The 17,018-nt window shown below is 39.5% G+C and overlaps 2 protein-coding genes across 2 annotated transcripts; one reads left to right on the top strand and one right to left on the bottom strand.

Moving 5' to 3' along the window:
• Window positions 1–2,583: 2,583 nt before the first annotated feature.
• On the top strand, window positions 2,584–8,768 carry olfml3b (olfactomedin-like 3b). The gene is made up of 3 exons (XM_037774995.1): window positions 2,584–3,009; window positions 4,044–4,329; window positions 5,489–8,768. Exons 1-3 carry the CDS (start codon window positions 2,911–2,913, stop codon window positions 6,271–6,273), a joined length of 1,170 nt encoding a protein of 389 aa, XP_037630923.1. The 5' UTR covers window positions 2,584–2,910; the 3' UTR covers window positions 6,274–8,768.
• A 1,231-nt stretch (window positions 8,769–9,999) lies between these two features.
• Window positions 10,000–16,586, bottom strand: cdk2 (cyclin-dependent kinase 2). The gene is made up of 7 exons (XM_037775008.1): window positions 16,116–16,586; window positions 14,473–14,550; window positions 14,247–14,367; window positions 13,960–14,130; window positions 12,280–12,381; window positions 11,947–12,150; window positions 10,000–10,999 (listed from the first exon to the last, which is right to left on the bottom strand). Exons 1-7 carry the CDS (start codon window positions 16,229–16,231, stop codon window positions 10,895–10,897), a joined length of 897 nt encoding a protein of 298 aa, XP_037630936.1. The 5' UTR covers window positions 16,232–16,586; the 3' UTR covers window positions 10,000–10,894.
• Between the last annotated feature and the right edge of the window lie 432 nt (window positions 16,587–17,018).

The following is a 17,018-nucleotide window of genomic DNA, read 5'->3' as shown; positions in this document are numbered from 1 at the left end:
CCCAATGTGTCGCTTTCACTCTTTAAACCACGTCACCACAGGACTTTCTCCGAGCGTTTACTGATGACGTGGATAGGTTTAGATTGTAGTTAATGGAAAGCCCGGTGCATTTTCTACCGGCGCTGAAGGGTACCTTGTGCCTTGGCAATGAGAATGGGCTGGATATACCTGTGGATTGATTCTTTAAGATGGATCAAACAAAGCTATACAAGGCATGCATTTTGCCAAGAGTCTTGAATATTTCTAAAATATAATCTTTGAATATATTGTCAACTATGAATGTAATCTCTGCCACATGTTTTCTTTTAAATATATAAGTAACTATAGTTTTAGAACTGTAATATTAAAGCTTGCTACAGCTGACATCCACCCTGCATCGTTGCCTTTTGGTTTTGCACCTTCAACATCTCCGCAGCGCACTTGACACACATCCATGCATTGCTTTCATTACTGATTTTGCTGATCTCCGTGTGGACCGTGTGTAGGGAGACATACTGCAGTGGTGCTGAAAATGCAAAACTATTGCATCATTGTTTGCACGGAATAAAAATAATACTGTTTTGATTTGCAAAATTGATTTACCACTTCAGATGCACACAGTGCAATTTACATAAAATCATACAAGAGGGAGTATGAATGAGAGACTGACTGCACTAGTTACAGCGAAACTTCATTAAGTCTGTCCTCCACAAATGTGTCTCTACCGGATATTATATCTTGTAGTTCAAAACAGCCAAAATGAAATGAATCACAAACCTGTAAAACATTAAAGGACAGGAAGAGGATTATGCTATTAATTATAGCACAGAACACAGACTCAGAGTTAACTAGAAAAACACAGTGAAGCGAACTGTTTTGAAAAAGAGGTGATTATATATATACAGTATAATTACAAGTAAGACCAGAGACACTATTTCCTATTTCCCCAGTAATTCACCAGTCACCAAACTAACTACTGTTTCTGTTTTACGGACATCCGTCCAGTATTACAACTCTAGCTGTGCACAGGGACAGCTGGAAGACAGAGACGACACAGCTGTAACATGATCAAAGAATACTTCACTGATGAATGAAACTTCTTACGTGTGTTTCACATATTATTTTGATTAGTAATAGATTATTTTCCAGTTTATTGTTCCAGTCCACCACTTTGTCCATTACAGTTGAGGTTTACATGACTGCTCAAAACATCAAACCATTCTTCAGTTTGAAGGTCATCCCCTGTTTAGTGTATTTAGTGGCTCTAAAACATGTGCTGAGTCACTAGTTAAGGAGGCTAAGATGCTCCACAGAATGATTTAGAAGCTCTTTTGTACCCAGAGCTGTAAACATTTTGAATAATAATAATAATAATAAATTGGACTTATATAGCGCCTTTCATGATACAACTGTTTCTTGAGATGATGGTCGTGTTTGACTTATGGTTGGACTTTAGTTGTTAAATTATCGATTGTATCAAACAAATTGGTGCTCTCCTGAGCAACACTAATATCATGTATCGGTTCTGTCAACCTAATTATCTGAAAATTACTGAAGGGATCCTATTAATTATATTTTATCTCGTTATTTTTTTATTTTTTATTTTCATTTTTAGTCCAAGTGTTTTCTTCAAATTTTTCTCTTTTGTGAGGTTAAAAAAAAAATTATAAAAAAAAAGCACTAATATCCTGATGAAATATGTTTTATGTATCGGTACTGTCAACCTAATTATTTGAATTACTAAAGGGATCCTATTAATTTTATTTAGTCTCTTGTTATTTTCTTTTTCTTTTATTATTGTTATTTTTAATCCAAGTATTTTCTTCATTTTTTTTTCTGTTTTCGTGAGGTTAAAAAATTATAAAAAATTTAAATTATGAAAAAAAACAACACTAATATCCTGATGGAATATGTTTTATGTATCGGTACTGTCAACCAAATTATTTGAATTACTAAAGAGATCCTATTAATTTTATTTTGTCTCGTTATTTTATTTATTTTCATTTTCATTTTTTGTTGAAGTGTTTTCTTAATTTTTTTTCTCTTTTTTGAGGTTCAATTAAAAAAGAAATTAAAAAGAAAAAGAAAAAAGAAAGAAAACAATCATATCCTGGTGGAACATGTGTTAATATTGTGTGTTAGCGTTGCTACCATTGTTATGGCAGAGTGTCTTTTATATGTTATCAGATGTGACCTTTCTGACTTGTGTCTCTTGTGATTCGTGGCAACCAAACTAGTTTCCCTTTTCAAGTTAGTTTATCAAACTTAATCATTTAGTTTATCTTTAGTTTATCTTTAGTTTATCTAATCTACTCTAATCTAAACCTCTGGGTCTGTCTGCATTCATTGTTCATGTCCTGTCAAAATGGGGCACATTAAATGTCTTCTAACATTCACCGTAAAAAAAATAAAGATACCTGTTTGGATCTAAGTAATTCCTCTGTTAGAGTAGTTCATATTGTGTTACAGAGAATTGTCCATTATTGCGTTGCTAGAGTCTAATGTAGTTGATTAAAATGCACAGTCCATGTTGTTCCCTTTAACTCAGGAGTACAGTGCCTCACTGACTCCCACTCACATTACGCTTCCTCCTCCTACGTAACGTGGTCCTGCGCCACATTAAGGTCCTGTGTTTTGAGTAAAAAAGGTCCAACCCCCTCAAAGCCATACATACATTTAAACATCAGACTATATATACATATATATATATTTTTCTTCTGTTTGTCATTCAGGTAAAAGCTGAGTTAAAAATAAAAACCAGTGTCTTGTCTCTCTTAGGGACTGTGTGCCTCCATCTTCACCAGATGTGGTTGGCTCCTCCCAGACAGCTTACTAAAACATTCCAGCCCACCTCTGGGAATCTGCTGGCTCCTCCACACTCACTCTCTCACAAGTCCAGTCCAAATTTTACAGGAGCTAAAGAGACACAAAATGAGAGGACTTGTTGTCTTGGCTACTTTGGCCTGCTTTGCCACCGCTCAGCACCAAGCACTGATTGACTACTTGGAGCGGAGGCTGCTCGCTATTGAGGTAAGACTCTCTTTACCTTCCTGCCGAGCCCTGCGCCCCAGAGTCCCTCTGAGAGGAAACTTCCAGGGACAGGGCAAAGGCAATGGAATGCAGATGTGGGCAAATCCTGAGGAAAATGCTGGAAAATACCTACAGCTCTCTGAAATGTATGTAGGTAGAATGAGCTTCTTGTCTGGGTTCATAGACTGAGATAAAAATGTAGTTTAAAAGTTTAGTCCAGAGTTGCATATATGATCTCATATATATGATCAATGACACAATGCATAAAAACTGCAGTTTGTTATAGAAAAATGCTAAAATTATATGAGTTGTGCTATATTGGTTTTCACAAAATGGCATTTACTGTATCATGATGATGATAATTATAACCACACATGCCAGATTAAACATCTTTCAGAGAATTTTCCTGCCTGTGTGGGAGCTTATTTTGGGGATGGATGCAAATAATCTCTCTTACTGTTTCAAACATACCGCAAGGGCCCAGTAATAGCTCTCTATGGGGATCTTGTCATACAGTTATTCTATTTTAATATCGTGGTACTTTTTGTATGAAAAGATTAAATATAAAACATGTTCTACTCTTTCATATCAGGTCTAAGGTCATGAAACAAAACTCCCTCTCTATATTATTCATCCACGTCCCTCAGTTTCTGTATATTTCTCTGTAATGTAGTGTTTCTTTTTCCCTCGTCCACCAAGAGGTCAGAGGTCAGGGTCTGCTACAGAGAGCAAGCTGGTAGGATTTAGTGTTTTTGCTAAAAAGACATTTGAGCCGGGTGGAAACTTGCCACGTGTGGGTTGAACCTGGTTGTTTGAAGGATGAGTTTCCTACTTATTATGCCCTTTGGTTCCAGTCTGTTTACTGAGCCAGAAAAGAACATAAAATTATGGCCTTCTGAGAGCTTTCTAGATGTGCATTTACAGTTCCCACAAAACAAGCATTATGTATTGCTCACATTACTAAAATATAAACAGGTAAGAATGCTCAGCTTGTGTGAAAAATCAGATATCTTTGTTACCTTCTTTTAAAACAGGACCGGATCTCTCTGTGGCACGAACAGACCGCCCGCTACGCCTCCGAGCTGCGGGAGCTGAAGCAACAGATGGTTTCCCAGCTGGAGAACCTGGATAAAGAGAAAGAGGCACTGAGGATGAATCTGGACGGCGTGGGAACGAGGGTGGACCGGGTCGAACGTGAGCTGGACTACCTGGAGACTCAGAACGGAGCTCAGCCGTGTGTGGACGTGGACGACAAGCTGATAGAGCAGCAGGTGACGCTGGTGGAGGAGAAGCAGAAGGCCAAGTATTCAAAACTATCGGGTGAGATATCAAAGTGCACTATAGGACAGTAAGATGTAATACTTCGTTCTAACCTAATCTGACCGATAACTAAAACCCAAAGTATTCAATTAACAATAAAATGAAATGGAGAAAAGCAAGCAAGTCCTCAATGCTGTAACCATCACATCAAATTTAAAAGCACAGAACATCTATATAAAAATGATAAATCACTTATCAACTACTTAAAGTGCATTAATTTGTCTTAAATAGCCACACAAATACTCCGTTGGTGAGTCAATGACTTCACAAAAGCCTTTTTCCACTTTGGCTTGTTTATATTTAGACTGATTAACCTGTTTCTGAGAATAACATGGTTTATTATCAAAAGACAAAAAGTGTTTTCTATCTCCTGTGTGAGGTACGGTGGCCCTGAAGTGCAAAACGCAGCAAAACAGAAAACACATTTTCCAACCATGTCCAATACGTAAAGTTTTTTGCAATTGCCAAGACACAAAAACTGGAACTTGTGGCACAATTGCTGAAACCACTAACTCATGTAGCCTCATCTATTGACCAGGTATGCTAAACCATAAGCACATTGTCGGCTTTACAGTACTTTGAAATTCTAAAACATTTTTTTGCAAATAACTACACATGGTTATCTACATTAGACACATCATTCAAAACTAAAAGCCTGTGTGTGCTGTTTACTAAACACTGAAATACCACCCTCAATTATCAGTCACCTGACTTGGATTTAACATTTGGGGAAATACGTTTATTCACTTTCTTGCCGAGAGTTAGATAAGAAGATCGATATCACCGTCATCTGTGTGCGTTAAAATAAAAGACTGGAATCAGCAGTCGGTTAGCATAAAGACTGGAAACAGGGCAGGAAACAGCTTGGCTCTGTTCAAAGGTAGCAACATTTGCCTGCAAGCACCTCTAAAGCTAATTAACATGTTACATAACCAAGTCTAAAAACAACAGGTTGTGATTTTAGGTGCTGGCCACTTCCTGTTTAGCATGTGAACAACATGGTGAACAAGCATTGATCATCTTTTCTAACTTTTGACCAGAAAGCAAATGAACACATTTCCTAAAATGTGGAGCTATGCCATTAAAGACAGTCCTGATATGTTTAAATGATAACAAAATGTCACCTGTCATGAAAAGCCTGTCGCTCTCTCCTCTTCAGACTGCAGCGACATGATCTCCAGCATAAAAGCCATGAAGATCTTGAAGCGAGTCGGAGGGCCAAAGGGCATGTGGACCAGAGACACCAGCAGGGGCTCTGGGAAGATCTACATCTTTAACGGGACAGATGAAGACACCATCCATGAGTTTGCCTCCGTGCAAGACTTCGCCCGCTCGCTGGGCCTGTCTCTGTCCAAGAACGTGAAGCTGCCGTCTGCCTGGAGGGGAACGGGACACGTTGTGTTCAACAATCACGCATATTATATAAATCAGGTTGAAGAGATAACGGTGGTTAAATATGACATGAAGAACAGCTCCGTGACAGACAGCGTAGTGTTCCCAGTGCAGGACCACGTCCCAGTGTACGGCCTGACCCCCGAGACGGTGATGGACCTGGCTGTGGACGAGGAGGGCCTGTGGGCCATTTATGCCACGCGACAGAACGAGAGGTACATCTCTCTGGCAAAGATGGACGTCAACTCGCTGGACATGGAGCAAATGTGGGACACAAACTGTCCGAGAGAGAACGCAGAGGCGGCTTTCGTCATCTGTAGCACTTTGTATGTGGTGTACAACACCAAGCAGCCCGGCCGCTCACGTGTCCAGTGTGTGTTTGACGTCAACGGTATGGTGACCAACGACGACGCGCCACTGATTTACTTTCCAAAGCGTTACGGAGCTCACTCCAGTGTGAAGTACAACCCACAGGAGCAGCTGCTCTACGCATGGGATGATGGCTACCAGATCTTGTACAAGCTCATCATGAAAAAGAAACTAGAAATTTGAGCTAAATAAAAAACCATCCACCCACAACTTCCACAAAAACATACCCCCTTAAAGTACCTACCGGTGTTTTAACTAGAAATCATGTGTAGTTTATATTACTGCTGACCATTGTTAATGTATGATGTAGAATTTCAGATTTCTGAACGTGCCACCGGTTTCCGTACGGTATAAAAATCAATCTTGAAACTTACTTAAGGTACAGCAATTTAGCGGCATGTAGTGGTGTGGTTGCAGATTGCAACCAACTGAGTACCCCTCCGCTCACTCCTCCCTGTTTAAGACTGTGGTTACGTGAGCCGCAGAGTGCAAAACCGTGGTAACACCGTTCACCTCGCTCAGAGGCGATCCTTAGCATGATAACACTACTTTAGGAGCAACGGAAATCAGACGACAGCTGGAAGTACCATGGTTTTGCACTCTGCAACCTCAGTTGTCAGTTTCACAAGCGCGTCAGAGAACTACGGTGGCCTTTAGGTAACGTAAAAACGTGAAAGTCTCTCTCTAGAGCCGGTGTTCGGTTTGTCCGTTCTGGGCTACTGTAGAAAGACGGCGGAGCATGAGCATCTTCACTCCGTGAAGAGGACCTGCTCCCTATGTAGATATGAAGGACTCATTCTAAGATAACAACAACATGTATTAAACAACGTTTCATTATTGTGATGTATAACAGTTTTAAGTCGTGACTCTTTTGAAAATTCAACAATTATAGAACATTTTCTAAAAATTAGTGCATTGTGACAACAAGTCAAGCAAGTCTCAAGAGTCTGCAACTGGATTTTCATACCATAGGGAAATGAATGGACAACAACGGAGGGTATGAAAAATAGATTCAAAAGTCTAAAGCACTCCAGCATGGAGGCCAAATGGTCAGCAGTGAGGTGAATTATTCATGATTTGTAGTAAATCGGCTAAACATTCAATAACACCGGTATGGCTTTGAGACTGAATCTCCAAAAGCCTAAAAAGGTTCAAAAGGTGCTGGATTATAGAGCTATATCTGTGTTTCACACTTTTATATGTGAACAAATTTCCACACTTTGAAAGGTATCATGTGATTTCTTTATCTGAGGCGCAGTCTGTCATCGCTGCCGAATACTTATTTCTAATCGGACCGCACTGCACTTCTCAGTCACATCTGTGTCTACTGTCGCGTCAACTTACTGCACATACCTGTGATCTTATGTGTTAAATCAGCCAAGCACTTGTTTCTTTTTGTTCATACTGCAAATATAGAACACATTAAATTAGTATAATTAACCAGACGATTCACTTTAACCTCACAGTCACAGTCTGTCCATCTTTTTCTGCTTAACATTTCATTTTGCTGTCTGAAAACATTTTGATAATATAAATCTTGGTAGCATTGCTGAGTGCATAAAAGCACGTTTGTTTGTTGTTCAGTTTAATTCAACCTTAGTTTGTTTTCCCTCCGGTCATGTGTGCCCTCCTGCAGTCATTCACCCCATTGCATTGTGGGGAATCAAAGACAAAGATAACAGTACGTGTTGCATCTATAACGATTCAATCTAAACACAGGCTTCAGTGTTGCTGAACTAGTCAGTATATAATATTTCTCATATCATATAAAAGGCAATGTCTGGTTCAGAAGATAACATTAGAAATAAACATTTCTTTAGTTATGCCTCAAATTTCATTTAGCAGCTTTATTAATTCATCAGTCTGTAAACATTTCTAGTTAATGTAGTTTGCAGTTCAACAATGTTGTGGCGGGAAACCTTCAGAGCTTCAATAAATATAAATAAATTAATAAATATATAAATATAATTGGGATATTAGGATACGTGTGAGAAACAGCTAGCTGGCTAGTGCTGTTATATTTCTCTGTTTATGCATTATGTGAATTTTTCCCACAAGTTGAGCACATACGTATTTTGTGTTAAAGTTGCAAACAGGCTCCCACACACTGTCTAACTAGCAATAAATACATTTATTTGCAACGTTTTGCCTGATGAAACGTTGCAAATAAATGTATTATTGCAAGTTAGGGTGCGGGTGTCTACTCGTCCCTCTCCTATATGCACTTGCCTAAGAAATAGAAGTGCAAAGTGTTTCAAACCTTTTACTAAATGAAATCACCAAAATTACAAAGCACCACTATTTTAATTATGCCTCATACAGTATAATGTAACCGTTTATTAATTTCTAAATCTATTCCTATTTGTGCCTCTAATTATTGTTCATTATGAAGATATATGGCAAACTACTCATGTTAACACAAGAAGTCTTCTATGTGCAGGATGTGCAGATACAAATATATTAAAGCCACTATGTGTAAGATTTATACATTTTAGACGTTGGCGCCCCCCAGTGGTCGCATCAAAAAAGACACTGTGGCAGAAAGCAATGCATTACTTTCTCTGTGATTTTCTGCGTTTCTGTTACTGTACATCTTTTCTTGTTTCTTGAAGGTGAACTGCATTGACTGACATGACGTCTATATACGGCGTGACTAATAAAAACGTATTTAGTTGGAAGTCTGTTGGTTGTATTTCATTTGAGCACACAATTAGTGTTTTGGAGTGTTTTGTGCAGCTTTTTTTAATTTACTTTCTAAGATGTATGAGAAGTTCTGACATCCAGAGCGGAAAGAGCAGATTTCAAACTCTGAAATGAGTGTGTTAAATATCTAAAACAAGTTTGCTGAGTACAATAAATATTACACTTAACCACGATGAGTATGAAGCAGTTATTTTCCAATTTTTAAAACCTAACTTTATATTTAAAACTTCTTTTTGGATGTGATTTTTCCTCAGACCATCAGTTCATCATCTAATCTTAATACATACTTGAACATTTTTGTCTTGAAAACAATTAAAACATCACTTTTGTCATACTTTTCCTAAACTTCCTGAATGAACGTACCTGAATGAAAAAGGCCAGTACCCTAATTCAGCAGTTGCATGACATGATCATCGCGTCTGTCCTGGATACATTTGTATTTATACTGTACGTATATCTCGATAATATATCCCACTTCAAAATGTATTTTTGTATGCATTTCATTACATACATTAGGCCTACGACATACATTTACGTAGTTTGTACATAAATGTAGCCACAAATAAAATTGTACACAAATATAATATTGCAAATTACATATCCTACAATAAAACCAACTTAAAATATATCTGTTGGCCAACAGATAAAATTGGATAATGTTAAGGAATACCAAAGGCATTTTCAGCACCGCATTAAGCTAGCTTTTTGTTTACACAGACGCAGTTTAGGGGTGCACACTTAGACTCACCAGGAGGTGACAGTGCACAATAAGAAGTAAGGGTTCTCATGTGGACAAAAGTCAGAAGTAGTACTGGCGAGTACCGGCCCATTTCAAGCACTAAGACATATTACATTTTTACTACATCATCACTGCCATTTCATAATATAAAAACATTAACGGGTCCAAGAGTCAGAAAACTGCACCGTGTATGTTAAAAACTGAACAAACCTCATTAATGTGTCTGATGAGATGCCAACTGCAGAAGTGGGCCTGTGTGTTCGTCCAGCTGAAGATTAATGAGGTGTAACAGTAATTTGATTTAACAATGCGAGACAGCATTTGACTCTGGTATTTGATTCTCACACACTATTTGGCATAATTGTTTCACTTGGCTCCAAAACTGAAGAAAACATCATTCATTCATTCATTCAAACTGTGACAGACTCTTCAAATGAACCGCGATGATCCTCAAACGAACAAATAGCAACAGTTGTTTAAACAAGTTTATTTTTTTCAAACTGTAAATAAACAATATCCATAAAAACAGTTCCTTAACTTTGAATAAAATCTAGAGTAAGAAAGATGCAACAGCACATTCAATTCTGTAAAATCTGAATTACAACGGGGATCTGTATATCACAACTGTATGCACAAAGCTGAGAATTTCTGTTTGGCGAGTGAATCCTGCCAGCTGAACAACCAATAAACATCTCTGTGCGTTAAACAACCAAAGATGCTGTTATAAAATCACTTCAAGATACTTTAGAACCAAATTTAAAGAATTTAACTGCAAGAAAATCAACCTAAAAGAACACGAATGTCCTCTCATGTTCTTTTAGCTCCAACTGTTTTACATCAGCCGACGATGTTTGTTGTGTGACAACCGTCAATCACATCTCCCATTCAGCTGCTGCTCAGTCTTACAAAGCATGACATTTGTTTATTTGCACTATCCCACAAACTTATTCAATCATATTTAATTCTAAGTACTTGACTATTTGAATTTGGACATCCTAAAGCCAACCTTTTTGGGAAATAATGGCAGATAACTAGAACGAGTCTCCCTGATCTACACTCAGAGGACCGTCCCAAATAACATTAACATCAACAATGGCAGTTGCACACAAATATGCAAAATAATGATATAGAAAATTACAGTTCGTAACTATTATAACATGGCTGAAAAAACTGCAAAACTCTCGGGACGTTTATCGTCTAGAAAGCTGGTTTTAAGTATTAACAGATATCCATTAAAGGATCCAACATATCCTGTAGTGTCCACTTTTTCTGTCCATTCCAGTCACGGATATGAGGCGAGGCAAGGAGGTCCTTATTGCTTAGACGTTGTTGGCATTAAAATGGACTGAGATTATGCCTGACTCAGAGTCTCAGATGAGGAATTGGCATGGTGACGTCGCGGAAGTATCGATGTACAAGGGCGTTTTTGGCAGATAACCTTTTGTTTGGATCATAATTCAGCATTTCCTGCAAGGAAGAAAAAGGAAAAACAGTCAAACAATGAGTCTATAAAGTAGGCTACAACTAATAATTATTTTAATTAATTTGCCATTTATTTTCTCAACTAATCAATTTATCATTTTAGTCTATAAAATTAGGGCTGCACGATTTTGAGAAAATATCTGATTGCGATTTTTTTGACTGATATTGCAATTGCAATATTAGAGGGAATGATTTTTACAACGTTATTCTCATCGGCAGTCTCAGCAGTCATGCATCCAGATTGCTTGTTTTATTCAAGCAACAAACTATCATACTACTTACCATCATATATGACATGGAAAAACATCAATACTCACGTTGAAGAAGCTGCATTTCTGCTTGAAAAATTACTGAAAACTGTTTTTCTCATAAATGTAGGCAGCAGCGGCGCCGCTGCAAAAATATGACCGCCGTTGCTAAAATTTATTTATTTATTTTTACGAGGAGAGGGCTCTGTCTTATCTCTTTAGACACCGACGTTATATTATTTTTTTTGCGCTATGAATGCTTCATATCCAGGTCAATTCACACACCTGAGAGTAAAGTGTATAAACGAGAAACTTTACAGTTACCTGATGATGTCTGCACAGCGATTATAACAACAAGCACAACTCTACAGATTGTAAAGCCCCCTGAGGCAAATTTTTGATTTGTGATATTAGGCCATTAAAAAATTATAAAATTATTTAATCTGGATCTTCATCAAATTTAACAGAGTTAGTGACAGACTATCCCGGGACATGTGTGCCTGATTTTGATGCATTTAAGTGCAGTAGTTCATGTTCTTTGACCATTTTCACCAACTTTAACATATATCTCATCATCTTTTGATCTGACTAACACACAAACAAACAAACAAACATGAGACCAACTTCCTTCACAGAAGTAATTAATGCTAAATTAATCTACGAATGAATGACAAATGTTCTCACTCCAAGCAGCTCTCTTCCATCCTCATCAAGAACCGGCACCACTTTGGATAGATCCTGCCGGGCCCACTTGGGGAAAGATGGTTTGTAGTCCGGCATCGACGTGACTCCTGGCCAGACGGTCTCATCGGGTGTTCCCAAGGTGCGGAAGATTCGGAATAACTGATCGATCTCCGAGTCGCCGGGGAATAAGGCCCTCCTGGTGAGCTGTAAGACAGTGGAGAGTGAGGTGAGTCGGTCGATTAGATGTTACGTTTGATCCATTGTGCACCATGTGCGGGATTCATTCATTCACAGTGAAGCTTATTGTAACAAATGAAACGGAGCGCAAATTACCATTTCAGCAAAGATGCACCCCAGACTCCAGATGTCGACAGCTGTGGAGTAGTATTTACAGCCCAGGAGGATTTCTGGCGCTCTGTACCAAAGTGTTACCACCTGAAAAATACCACAGAAGAATGTTCTATTTAGGAAAACACAATTTCTCAGGAAGAAATTAACCGAAATAAATATCCACAAAAATGCTTTGTTTAGTGACATGCAGTCTGGGAAATAAAACCAAAAAACTTGAGTTTTGTGAGATGTTTCTTCTGTTGACTATACCAAAGTCCCCAATGCACTTTTGCTGCTGGGCATGGTAATGAATATGTACTTTAAACCATATACAGTGGAAACGGCTTACAATGATCACGATTACAGTAATGAACCGCTCATATGGATCAAAAAGCTTGGGACAGAATCACTCCTATATAAACACTGTTTAAAGGGACTGTTTGTAACTTCTTACGTGTATAAATCAATCCGGGTCGGTGTCCCATGTTCAGACTCAGACTCCAACACAAACTACATGGAAGCACCAAAACCGCAAAGTTATGTCTAGTGAAGCCCGACTTGCAAAACAGTGTTGGTCGCGGTCGGAGGACGCGGAGGAGACTGTAGCTTTGGTCTCCAGGGCTGGAGTTTCTGCGGTTCTCTGCTCCGCTGCCTGCTTGCCTTCACTCACACAGCGCGCACGTTTTCGCTTGCTCAGCTCGCCCTCCGGCCGCGGTTGGGAGGCTGAGGCAGGAAAAGCCAACACTAGGATCAGCACTGATTCATGGAGAGACTTTTGTCTGGTCAGCTAACATTATTGCCAAGCAGGTGAAATATAGAGTGATATTGTGGTTTTAGCTGACGTGTGTCGCCTCACTGTTTTGACGGATGCTCGCTCACATTCAGGTAGCGCGTACACACGGGCGAGGGCGAGCAACAGGACGCTGACTGTCGTTGACTTAGCGGCCACAGGTGTCGCTTTTACAACCAATTTCTGATTCTTACAAACAGTCCCTTTAAATAATTCACTTATAGTAATCAAGTAGTCCGCTAACAGTGCTCATTCTGGGTCTTTTCTAATTTAATTTTTGTTTTGTTTTTTACTTTACTCCCTTGATATTTTGCCTCGTGGACCGTCTGCTTTCCGGTTGGATACCTGTGCTGCGTGCACACTGATATATGATGGGAAAGGAAAGTAATTTCCTCTGAATGAAAAACTAATGTGGGGAAAGCACTTGTGGTTGAAGCAGCCCTCGTCAAGCGTGAACTTTTCCTATCCTCATCCGGCTCTGTAGCACACATGCAGATCGGCACCCGTCTCTCTCCATGCCGCTACCGGTTGGGCGAGCGAGGAGTCCCGACAAAGGGGCGCCGTTCTGCATGCATGCTCGTGCTGCAGAGCTGGCCACAATCGGCAATGTCTCACACTCAGTGAGGGAAAAAGCAGAATAATTAGCAGCGATCAAGAAAATAGCGAAGCGTTCCGTTTCATTACTCTGTATTCAAGTAATAAATATATAAATGTCAATTAGATGGTAATCTGCATGAGAAATAATGCACAACAACAAAAATTCGGTTCTAATAATCATCTGCTTATAGGGATCAATCTGACCCGGACAGACGTGATCACTATAAGCAGTTTCCACTGTAAATATTTTTTCTGAAGAAACCTGTTGACATGAACAGGGTAGCTGTACACGTTACCTCGTGTGTGTAAGTGCGAACGGGCACCCCGAAGGCTCTTGCCAGGCCAAAGTCAGCAAGCTTGATCTCCCCCTGGGCGTTGATGAGGAGGTTCTGGGGCTTCAGGTCTCGATGAAGAACCCTGTGAGAGTGGCAGAAGGCCAGGCCTTGCAGTAGCTGGAAGAGATAACTCTAAAAAACAAACACACAAAAGAAATTATACACCAAGGTAAATCTAGCGTCCGTTTACTGTTGATGTCTTGAAGAGATCGAGACAGATCTGTTTTGCAAATCTAGCTGAGATTTACCTTAACCAGAGGCAGTGGCATACCACCGACTGTGAAGGAGTCCATGAACTTCTTAAGATCCTGATGAAGGAACTCAAAAACAAGGTAGAGCTTGTTCTCGGTGTGGATGACATCCCGTAATCTGAAACATGTTAACAGGCAGGTTGGCTTAAAAACGGACAGAAATAAGTAACACAAGAATCTTGCGAGCAGCATTTAGCTAAAAGCTGTAACATTAGGCACTTACTTGACGATGTTTGGGTGACTGAGTTCTTTGAGAAGGGAAATCTCTCGGATGGCAGTGCTTGGTACGCCCTCTGTTTCCCTGAATGACATACATGGAAATTAAAAGGAGCAGTGTATAGGATCTGGTGGTAACTGAAGCCTCTCTCGTGTGCCAAGTATATAGGAGAACTTTGGTGGCCGACACTAAAATGCGAATGGCCCTCTCTAGAGCAGGTTGTTGTAAGAGTAGCGTAGGTCATTTGGAGCAGAGCCAGTGCGTAGATTGTGTGTGTGTGTACGTGGGAAGTGAGTGGTGAAGCAAGAGAGAGAAAGCGGCGGCGATGGGAAAAAGTAACATTATCGCCCAAGCAGGAAAGGGTTTGTCTGTTCTGGGCACTGCATACAGTCCTAGAAATATATCACTGCCAGCTAACATACCAGCTAACAAAAGATAAGCACAGCATTACTTTTGCTTTCTGTAGTCTGACACAAAGGTCAGAAAACACTGGATAAAGTGAGTCACTGATTCACCTACTGAAGCCTGGGAAATTATGTTCATTGGCACCGTATGGTAACAAATGTAAATCGGAAAAGAAAAAAGTAACGCTTACAAGTGTTTTCATCTCCCGTGAAATGAAAGAAGAAGAAAACAACGTGACAGCACGGAAAAAAAAGTATGCATGTTTTGAGGAGGACAAATAATAATGTACACAGTACACTTTCATAGACTAAGCTACTGGAGTTACCCTGCACTATACTCACTTTTAACAGTCTCTTCTGCACTATATTCACCTTTTTAATAGTTGTGTATCACAGCTGTTACCCTGCACTATATTCAGTTTCAGCAGTCTTCTTCATCTCCTTGTATTTTTATATCTGGTATATTTTTTTTGTACTTTGCTACTTTGTACTACTAACTTTTTTTACTGCCTTTTTACTAACATGTTTTGCACTGTGGAACTGTGATGCTGGAAACTTAAATTTCCCTCAGGATCAATAAAGTTACTATCTATACACTATAATATACACTCATATTTTTGTATTATACAAAGTTAAATGTGTAGGGAATTAAATGAGCAGTAAAAGTAGTTACAGTTTAAAGGCTGGTGGTTGAGAAACACTTTTACTGTGATATGTTTAGTTGTATACGTCAAACACACAGAGTGATGGGAGGAAGTCTGTCACGCCCTGATGGGTGAGTATAAAGCAGTTTCATCACATTTGAAGCAAAGTGAAGCACCTGTTAGCTCCAGTAACATTAGCCTGGTGATGATAACTAGTTAGCTCCAGTAACATTAGCCTGATGATGATAACTAGTTAGCTCCAGTAACATTAGCCTGATGATGATAACTACTTAGCTCCAGTAACATTAGCCTGATGATGATAACTAGTTAGCTCCAGTAACATTAGCCTGGTGATAACTAGTTAGCTCCAGTAACATTAGCCTGGTGATGATAACTAGTTAGCTCCAGTAACATTAGCCTGGTGATGATAACTAGTTAGCTCCAGTAACATTAGCCTGGTGATGATAACTAGTTAGCTCCAGTAACATTAGCCTGGTGATGATAACTAGTTAGCTCCAGTAACATTAGCCTGATGATAACTAGTTAGCTCCAGTAACGTTAGCTTAATGATGATAACCATCAACTCTTCCGTTTAACTTACGTGTCTAACCGGATCTTCTTGAGAGCAACAGTTTCTCCGGTGACTTTGTTCTTGGCTTTATAAACTACTCCATACGTCCCTTCTCCTATCTTCTCCACCTTCTGAAACGTATCCATTGTTTACAAAGCAGCAGAGGAGAGCAGGTGTGCTGGCTGTTGAGTTAGTTAGCTTCACTCTCCTCTCTTTGTGTGTGAGAGCTAACAGCAGCTCGGTTGCTACAGAGACAAACCGTCATATAACTAACGGCTACTAACGGCTCCTCTGGGTTCAAACGGTCCGGTTACACCACAGACTGCGGTCCCGTCGACAGTTAACTATCTCAAAACAGAGCGAAACAAGCTACAGACTTTAGGATGAGGTCATTTGTTGGTGTGATACTGATAGTATCCGTAAGTATGTGGATTAGCGTGGCGGGTTGCTCTTCTGAAACAACACTGAACCAACCGACACAGTAGCGTTTCCCGCGTTACATCGGGGAGCGTTCGTTTTTGTGTTCAACACACACCGCACTGATGTAGCCGCGGGCGGTGTTTCACAAGTTTCTTTCGATTTGACTCCTCAGAAATGTCTTCATTTTTATGGGAATCGTTGTGAAAGACACAGGTGCCGTCAAATACGTTGAATAGGTGTTTTTTTTTTTACTGTTAGTTGAGTTTTAATCCTTGTTTTTAATGTAAGTTGGTGCACGTCAGGAGATGGAGTCTTGTTGTACCGGGATGAGAAACAAACATACAACAAACAAACGTCACACGTAACATGATGACGCGACGGTGACGTTTTACGTGATCAACGTCAGGGAACGGAAGTGGTAGCTAAGAAAGAGAATATGTTGTCTGATGGATTTTGTTGAAATAAATTAACAAAAGTACAAATTTCTTGTGCCATACTACAAATACAATTTAA

Source organism: Sebastes umbrosus, chromosome 1, assembly GCF_015220745.1.
Source record: "Sebastes umbrosus isolate fSebUmb1 chromosome 1, fSebUmb1.pri, whole genome shotgun sequence".
Classification (NCBI taxonomy): Eukaryota; Metazoa; Chordata; class Actinopteri; order Perciformes; family Sebastidae; genus Sebastes; species Sebastes umbrosus.
Note: the sequence above shows the minus strand (reverse complement) of the source record. Positions and strands in the feature narration are given on the sequence as shown.

Bases quoted from the DNA above. Each gene is read 5' to 3' on its own strand.
- olfml3b (XM_037774995.1), top strand. From the start codon at position 2,911: ATGAGAGGACTTGTTGTCTTGGCTACTTTGGCCTGCTTTGCCACCGCT. The intron at 3,010-4,043 runs GTAAGACTCTCT...CTTTTAAAACAG, and splicing joins GGAGGCTGCTCGCTATTGAG to GACCGGATCTCTCTGTGGCA. The intron at 4,330-5,488 runs GTGAGATATCAA...TCTCCTCTTCAG, and splicing joins CAAGTATTCAAAACTATCGG to ACTGCAGCGACATGATCTCC.
- cdk2 (XM_037775008.1), bottom strand. From the start codon at position 16,231: ATGGATACGTTTCAGAAGGTGGAGAAGATAGGAGAAGGGACGTATGGA. The intron at 14,551-16,115 runs GTAAGTTAAACG...TATGTCATTCAG, and splicing joins AAGAAGATCCGGTTAGACAC to GGAAACAGAGGGCGTACCAA. The intron at 12,151-12,279 runs GTAATTTGCGCT...ACTGTCTTACAG, and splicing joins GGTGCATCTTTGCTGAAATG to CTCACCAGGAGGGCCTTATT.